This window comes from Formica exsecta, unplaced genomic scaffold, assembly GCF_003651465.1.
Source record: "Formica exsecta isolate Colony F162 unplaced genomic scaffold, ASM365146v1 scaffold524, whole genome shotgun sequence".
NCBI classification, from domain to species: Eukaryota; Metazoa; Arthropoda; class Insecta; order Hymenoptera; family Formicidae; genus Formica; species Formica exsecta.
In genome coordinates, this window is record NW_021852483.1 from 11,549 (window position 1) to 20,873 (window position 9,325).

The 9,325-nt window shown below is 42.7% G+C and overlaps 1 protein-coding gene across 1 annotated transcript; it reads left to right on the top strand.

Moving 5' to 3' along the window:
- Window positions 1-712: 712 nt before the first annotated feature.
- LOC115241856 lies at window positions 713-1,555 on the top strand. Its single transcript, XM_029817787.1, has one exon. The coding sequence runs from the start codon at window positions 713-715 to the stop codon at window positions 1,553-1,555; it is 843 nt and encodes a 280-aa protein (XP_029673647.1).
- The last annotated feature ends 7,770 nt before the right edge of the window (window positions 1,556-9,325 follow it).

A 9,325-nucleotide genomic window follows, 5' to 3' on the forward strand; every position in this document is an offset into this window, starting at 1 on the left:
TCGAGGCCCTATTTATAGAGGCGCACCGAATCGAAACCGCTCAGTCAAAGCGCAAACACGTATTACCGCGAGAGATTTGACTATTGGCGAAAGAGCAGCCGCTACAGCTGTCTGGGCGGTTATGAAAGCAAAGACAAAATTCGGTATGGGGATGAAAACAAAAAAATCCTCGATGAAAACAAAAAAATCCTTACAACCTTGGAAATGGCACAAATCGGATGTACAAATAAATATTATTAGCGTAAATATTATTCGTATAAAATGCAGCGTAACCACTGGCGCGTACAGCAATGACAAGCGCGTACACACGATACATGAATTTTCACCGAGCGTGCCGCCAGGATATAAGATATCGGAAACGCCAACACTGATCATTTATCTACCGATCGTCGCACGGAACATTACTGATTTAACGATACGCATTGTTGATCAAGAAGGACATTTGCTCGATTTTCGTGGAGAGGAAATTACCGTAAGATTGCATATACGGCGGCGGCAAAAATAAAGCGTTTGACAAATGAAATGCTTGTGTTGAACGAAAGCACGTGAGAGACAATATTTTTGCGAGGGACAATATTTTTGCGAGTAGGCGAGTGACTGCGGTATCGGGTGACAATAATCAGATATCTGGTTACGCTAAAAAGAAGCTCAGCGCGTTGAATCGCGAGTTTTTAAAATCATTGGGATTCGTCGTACGAAATACTTGAACGATATGATTGACATCTTGAATATCAGAAGCAAGCCGATCTTTGACGACCGTATCGTCAAGATTGAGACTCATACGTACAATCCATACGCCAACACAACGCTTGGATATAGCGACGAGATACGGATACCGATACAACATCAAGATTTGTACACGTTACCATGTGAAAGTTTTCTATACGTCGAGAGAAAGTTGAGGGCGCGTAAAGTAGCTGAAGGGGGAAGAGTGATATTGGGCAACAATTGTGTCGCGTTTATGTTTGATGAACTTCGATATGAACTCGACGGTGTGGAGATTGATCGCAACAGAAACGTTGGAATAATTTCCACGATTAAAAACTATGTCTCTCTAACAGCCGACAGGGGTAAAATCTTGGAGAATGCTGCGTGGAATATATCGCATAATGCTGCTGAAACTTACTTCAATTTTTGCGTGCCACTAAACATACTACTGGGTTTTTGCGATGATTATAAGCGAGTTGTGATTAACGCTCGTCACGATTTAATTCTGATACGTTCGCGCAACGACAACAATTGCATATTTGAACATGCTTCGGCTGAAGCTGATATCGAATTATTCAAGATACAATGGCGTATGCCTCATGTAATATTGAGCGAGGTCAATAAACTATCCTTGCTACGCGCGTTGGAAAGCGGGCGATACTTGAATATGAGTTTTCGCTCTTGTGATCTATACGAATTTCCTCTATTGCATAATACGACCAAGCATTCGTGGACCGTGAAAGCCGCCTCTCAGCTGGAGAAGCCGCGATACGTGATCTTGGCGCTGCAGAACTGGCAGAAAAAATGCTGTCAAAAGATATTACTACATTCGACGACTGCAAATTGACCAATGTTAAACTCTATCTAAATTCGGAATTTTATCCCTACGATGATTTGAATTTAGATTTCGATAAAAATAGATTCGCCCTCTTGTTCGATATATACTCTCGTTTTCGCAAATCTTATTACGGATGTGATAATGATGATGTGCTATTAAACATTTCAAAGTTTTTACATTGCGGTCCTCTCGCGGTTATCGATTGCTCGCGACAAAACGAGTCTGTCAAAAATTCCACCGTGGACGTGAGATTAGAGTTTGAGAGCAAGGCGGATATACCTGCAAATACTACCGCCTATTGTCTCATCTTGCACGATCGCGTTGTCGAATATTGCCCATTGACCAACGTAGTTCGTAAAATTATCTAAATCAGCAAATATTCCCTCCAATGTCAAAATATATAAAGATTGAGATTTTAACGATCGACAACAGTCGTACATCATTCTTGCAATCGTACGGTAATATTAACAGCATGATCGCGCCAACGTTTGTGGATCTGCAGGGATTCATTATCGGGCGAATCTTTATCGTGAAGGAAGTAGCGATATTGAGAAATGGATTTGTTCTCTTTCATTACTTTTTTGCAAGTCCCGTACCATGGCGTGTGCTTACAAAATCTGAGAGATGCCAAGCTTCATAGCTAATCGGACATTGAGATCGGCTGAATTAGGCCCCGTTTGGGAGGGGCGAGAGGTCGAAAGTACGGGCGTCGGGAGGCCCTAGGAGGTCGATAGGAAAGATAGCGGCCGAGGAAGGGAAACCAGAGGAGAGCCGCAAGGTACCCGGGAGCAGCGGAGGAGACTCCGATAGAGCGGGGTAGACTAAGAAGTGCGTGCGAATCGTTTAAAAACATTTATTCAATTAATTCAGAAGCGCACAAATATTAGATGTCATAGGATTATGGGTAGGTCGAGCAAGCGCGTGCTCGTAAAAGCATTGTGATTGGTTGACGCGGGAGTCAACATAGGCGATTAATATTAAGTTAGTTTAAGTTATCGTTTCGATATAGTTTATTCGTTCAAAAGTTTCGTCGTTCAGACATGTTGAGCGTAAAGCTCCGAGTTGACATAGTTTATTTGTTATAATTTCAATTTGCGACAGTTGTAATATTTATACGCGAGCCATACACGGGATGCGAGTATAGGCGACGTAACGGGCGGACGAGTCCAGTATATAGTTTTATTTTATTTTGGCCAAGTTTGATGTTTCAGGCGGAGTAACGGGCGAATGAGTCCAGTATTTAATTTTTGTGTATATTCGGCAGACACGGCGGCGTAGATCCATATCCATGAGGCCAGGGGTACCTGTAAAAGAAAAAGAAAGAATTAGAAAAAGTAAATATTTTTAGGACACCCGTTGTATAGGGAGATGGCGCGTAAGCAGGCGCCACGCGGTGTTTGGCGCGCGAACGAAACGCGCATGCGCGAGAGTGGGGAGGCGCGGCGATGTGCGTGAGCTGGAAGCTGAAATCGAGATCAGTCGGCGCGCAGCGAGAGTTGAGTTAACACGGCGCGCGGACGGAGCGTTATCCGTAATATTGCTGAAATACAGCTAGTCGATTTTGATATTCACATATCCTCGACGCGTAGAGTTTAGGTGTTCGAGTATTAGTAGTACGAGAAGTTTATAAACAAATGTTCAAACCAGAAAATATATTAAAAGTGTTCGTTTCGAAGTAAACGCAGTGATAATTTCTTTATATTCCCCCGACCCGGGTAGGAACTCTGTTAGATTGTTTCAGATTGTTCCGGGCTTTGGTATCCACTAAGGGGCTTACAATTTTCCAAAAGGTGATAGCGCCAGCGGAGGCAATCATTACCAAGGAGTCGAGGATATTCCTGATTGCCCAGATTGAGTAAAAGCCGTCGGAATCATAATACCTTGCTGCTTGAGAAGGTAAAAGCAGCTAGCGACCGTTTCAAGGACCTTATTATTGCAATTGTGCAGAGGTCACGTAAGTTTTTACCCGGCTTGTCCGGTTACAACATCACCATGGACTTCAGTTACATTTCAGTATATAGACATAGACTTTAAATATTTGAATGGTGTATAAATAATTGTTTTGTCGTTCAATAGTCGTTCGGTAGCCGTTCGATAGTCGTTCATAGCCGTTCGATAGCTGTTCGATAGCCGTTCAGCGGCCGTTCAAAACTGTTCAATAGTCGTTCGATAGTGGTTTACATATTATAATAATATATTAATATCCTTTTCCCACGCCCATAGAATATGATTAGCGATATCTCTCTCACACCTACTCGCGGACGCCTCGCCTGCCGGTTAGGTTAGGTTGTGACCGGACAATGATATATGAGATGTGGAATTTGCACAGTATGCAGGTTTTCCTACCTTAATATAACGGTCGCCAGTTTGTTTGACCATCCAACAAACAAGGAATATCCTCGATCAGTGCCTCGTCGGGTCTGCCTTCGGTCTGTATGCTCAGCGTCTGGGTTGCGCTGCTATTCACGCCACTGCGTATGGGTTTGACTTCTTGTCAAGTTTCCTTAATTTGCCCTTTGTTTTCTGTTTCAGGTCGTCTCTGGATTCACTGGATCAACGCCTAAGGATTACTGGACTACCCGCTGAATGTCTCTGGATCAACGTTTCGAAGATACGTCGGAACGACGCAATTTGTCCACTGCTAAGCAGTTGGACAGAATATCTGCTTGAATTCCTGTCAAGTCTTCTTAATTTCTTTTCAGTTTTCTGTTTCAGGTCACCGCTAGATTCTCCGGATCAACGCCGAAGGGCTGCTGGACTACCCGCTGGATATCACTGGATCGACACTCGGAGACAGGTAAGGATTTTACGGATCTGAGGTGAGTAAATTACTTTCACTTTACTTTTACTATATAAAAGTATAAAATCTGTTTATTATCACAAACTTTGTGTTTCAGACACGGATCTTCACACTACGAAGATTTGTACTCTCGCGCTCTTATGTTAATCAAAGTAAAACTGCCTTTAATTACCGTCGCAAATCTCTAACGTATCGAGACTTTATATAACGACTATGTTCCTTTCTCTACAAAATACCCGTAAGACGTTTTTTTTAACACGCTTGGTTTTCCGGGAAAAAGGCCCCGAACGTCGCTCTGCGCTCGCTTATATAGCGTCCCCACTCTGGATTTCTCCCACCGGGAATTCTCCCTTCCACCTCCAGGAGGTGATACCGCCTCCAGGGCAGTCTCGCGCATGCGCATGCTCTTTGTTACAGTTCGCGCTACACATCGGGTGTAGATTGCCAAAAATACGCTCGGATCGTGTTTTCCTTAAAATTAGCATACTACTATATACAGAGTGTCTTAAAACTACATATATATATATTTTCTTAAAGCTATAGTATATGTTAAAAAAAGTGTAGATGAACTGCACTTTTAGTGTAATACTCCGGGTACCACTCTTTTGCGCTCCATATCACAGTTTGTTCGAGAGCGAGCCGAAATTAGAAAAGTGTGTGCGAGGATCTTTTGGTTCGCGGAAAATAAATCTCGCGAGTACAATTCACGTTTTTAATTATAACAAAATAACTAACACGATTACAAATTATACAAAAAGTTCCTGATAAAAGCTCGGTCGGTTATAGGCGGTTTCACAAAAAAGAATAGCGGTTGTCGTAAGCGGTTTCACAAAAGGAATAGCGGTTGTCGTAAGCGGTTATCAAAGCGTGTCGAAATGCGGTGTAACTAAATATGCGGTAACTAAACGCGTAAGCGAGTGTCTCTGCGGTATAACTAGATGCGGTAACTAAACGCGTAAGCGAGTGTCTCTGCGGTATAACTAGATGCGGTAACTAAACGCGTAAGCGAGTGTCTCTGCGGTATAACTAGATGCGGTAACTAAACGCGTAAGCGAGTGTCTCTGCGGTATAACTAGATGCGGTAACTAAACGCGTAAGCGAGTGTCTCTGCGGTATAACTAGATGCGGTAACTAAACGCGTAAGCGAGTGTCTCTGCGGTATAACTAGATGCGGTAACTAAACGCGTAAGCGAGTGTCTCAAAGCGGTGTAACTATATGCGGTAACTAAACGCGTAAGCGAGTGTCTCTATGCGGTGTAACTAAACGCGTAAGCGAGTGTCTCTATGCGGTGTAACTAAACGCGTAAGCGAGTGTCTCTATGCGGTGTAACTAAACGCGTAAGCGAGTGTCTCTATGCGGTGTAACTAAACGCGTAAGCGAGTGTCTCTATGCGGTGTAACTAAACGCGTAAGCGAGTGTCTCTATGCGGTGTAACTAAACGCGTAAGCGAGTGTCTCAGGCGCTCCTCGTTCGCGGGCCCTTTTATAGCGGTTCTTTAATCTCTCGCTGCCAATGAATTTGAACCTCCGAGTTCGGATTGAAGATTCAACGCGGCGCCAAACTTTATTGGCCGCCCCTTGAAATATCGGCGCGAGATGAGATTCGGAGCGAGTGATAGGCCGGTGGCCCGTACGTCACGGGCTACGTCACGGCCTCGCGCGTGCCGGCAGCCGTTTATCGCGCGGCTAACCGACAAAATTGTTTGCGTGTTTTTGTGTAAAACTTATTTTTGTCACATGGGCTTCAAAAGTCAAAAAACACCAAAAAACCTTAAATAATAATAGCAATAAGAACATTGTTTTTCGACTTTGATCGCGATGGAATAATAATGCGAAGCCCATGTGACAAAGAAGAAATTAAATTAAAAGTAATTTAATGCAATCTCAAACACAGTTCGTAGAACATAAAATCGCGCTTGTCAAATACATATTAAATAATGGTTCGCGCTTTACAAACAAAACTACTAATTAAAATCTTCTACATATAAAAAATAGTCTACGCGTCATTCACGCGAGTCACCTTATTTCGGTGAATTTGTTTTTGAGGTACGTGTTACGTATTTCCGTACCGACCTCCTAATCACCCTCTTCTTTCTCACAGGCTCCCAGTCGCTGCACGAGTCCGAGTCGCGGTATTCCGGACGCAGCCTTGAGATCTTCCCTTTAGAGGCCGTCAGAATTGGCGAGCTGGCCTCCTGGATTCCAGGATTGAAGTGGAGGGTTTATCCTCCGGCTTCATTTCCCCCTCCAGGGGGATTTGACGAGGGCTTGGAACACTCGGCAAAGCTCCTTCTCATCAGGTGAGTTGATGGCTTGGTTTGTTTTTGCCTCTTGTTTATATTGTACGTTTTTTTCAGGAAGATTCTTGTCCGGTGGCTTTATCTGGACATTACCTACTATCTTAGGTTTGGCTGTCTCGGCTACCTTAGGAGTTCTGTTAATATCTCATGGGATCACTATGTCCCCCTCCTCTAAGAACATTACGTGCTTCAGCATTTGGTTGCCGTCCATTGTAATGTTCAGGTTCAGATTAATTGACTTGTTTGTCGTGGCCTCCCTTGTCAGTTTTCTAACAGTGACCATTGACATTATTTGATATTCGGCTGTGCCGTTCTCCCCGCACAGGATAGACTCGTCATAATAAGTCTTGTTTTTATCTTGATTTTGGAGAGCTACAAATATCGCTTGATTAATGTCTCTCGTTCTTTGTTTTTCTTCTTTCATCAATGCTTCCATCTGACTTTGTGACACTTTGGCAGTCAGTATCTTCTGGTCACTTAGCCTTTTAAGCATGGCCATTCTCTCTTCTCGCTCAATATTAACGGCCTGATCTATAGCCGAGGTTGTTAATTCACGAACTAACCTGTCCTCTTCCTCTCTTCTTTGCTTTCTCGCCTCCTCAGACTCTATATTGTCTTCTTTTCGTTCGGCAAGATCGTCACACTTTGCTACGTGTTTGCGCGCCAACTGTACGTCGTGACTGTGGCGGCCATCTTGGATTTCGGCCTTAGGCCCGCTTTCTATTCTTCCGCGCTCGCTTACGCCGCGTTCGCGTTAGTCCTCTGGGCCTTCCTTCTCATTGGTCGACCCTAGATCTAGTGATCGTCCTAACTTTTCGCTTATTCTTATTCTATTTTGTTTAAAATCTATGTATTTCTTATAAATGTTGCTTACAGTAGCTAGGTTAGTATAATTTTCACTTAAATCTATACTTTTATTATAAATAGGAGATTCGGAGTGTATTTTATTTTCTCCTTCAATATTTGAATTATTTATTTCTAGCTTATTATCTAAAATCGCTGTCTCATTTTTACTTGGCAATTTTCTAGAATATATTTTATACAGATTTTTATTTAAATCTGTCAAATTGTAAAGAGTATTACTACTACTCTCATTGAAGCTTGTGCTAGCTAATTTGTCATTTTTTTTGTATCCAGTTGTTTAAATTTCTGAATAAATTGTTCGCCAAACTACTGGCTGTATTATTATTTGGACTTACTTGAATTTTACTAACATTATCTAAAGGTGATTCGGTTTCTTCTAAATTTTTTCTCTCTGGAGAGTTTAGAAAAATTGTTTCTACCGATGAATTTATTTCGTCTTTATCTAATGTTTTTAAGTTTAATTGCCTCATAAAATTTTCCTTAACACTGGTGTTTTCTCGCACGCAGTTTCTTAATTCTAACTTATTGTCTTTAGAATTGTCCAGTCGTTCTTCGACTTTTTTATTCACTTTCTCGCACGATTTGATCGGTGTGCTATATTTATTCGGATCGAAAGTTAATTCGCTAAGCACATTTACCGCACTATTCGCGATATTAGCGTTTTTCGCTATCGGTTCTTCGCGCACTACAGAATCTTTTATAGATTCTTCTCGCTCTATAATTTGAACTTCGGGTTCAAATATATTATACGTTTTTCCCGCACTATCACATTCCTCATGTCGTTTCCTCTTTAGGGTCGTGGGTTGATTTTGTGCGTCTTCCTTCTTTCTTTTTGTCTGGCTCGACAAAAGCTCGTTTCCTCTAGATGACGGATGCCTCGTTGGGTTCTCCATCTCCTTGAGTCGGCTGCCGATTTCTCGGCACGTGAACTTCGCTAATAGGATGCAGGGTTCGTCCACATCCAGAATCATAGCTTCCACGCTGGCTGTGGCTTGGAATATAGTTATGTCCAACTTCACAGCTTTGAATCTGATTCTTTTTTCCCTTTTCAGGTATGCCGGAATATTTTTTGATTCCGTTAGGCGATTCAGTTTTCGTACGTTGGCTTCAATGCTTTTCACCAGCGTACGTGATACTGCGTTGAATTCGCCTCTGTAATCGAAGTGAATTTTCACTTCTTGTCCCTCAGCTAGGCCCTCATAGAATGGTAAAGCTTTGTCCCCAGAAATCAGGTTGATCAGTCTCGAAATGTGTCTAGTTCCCTTCTCACTGATTATTGATTTTTTTTTTCTTTTCAGGTTCTTCTCGCTTCTCTCTCGGCTTGACTGCGGATTATCAGGACCCTCGTGCGCTGGATTCTGCGTTGGATTCTCGTCGGTAAGTACGACTTCTTCTCGCAGTGTTTGCTGCACATTGGAGATGAATTTCTGGATTTCTCCGGCTCCAATTTTCTTTATTTTACTCGAAGCTTCGACCACGTTTACTTCGATTGGTTGGTTTAGAGTTGCCTCTCTGTGTGGTTTTAATTGCCTGGAATTAAAAGTTCCCAGCGCATTTCCTTCCACATCTTCGACTACGTAGGCGTTTCTCCGTACCTCTTCTCGAATCTGGTATGATCCATCGTATACGAGGTGAATTTTTCGCGTAAGACGGCGATTTGCATCACTGCGTCGATGAAGCTTTATCCATACTCTCTTGCCTGGCTGGTACCTTTTTGCCTCTCCGTGTTTGTCGATTTGGATTTTCCTTTGTCGCGCTCTTGACTGGAGCGTCGCGTTGGCCGCTTCAATTTTTGGTTCAGCAGCTCTCCGGCAT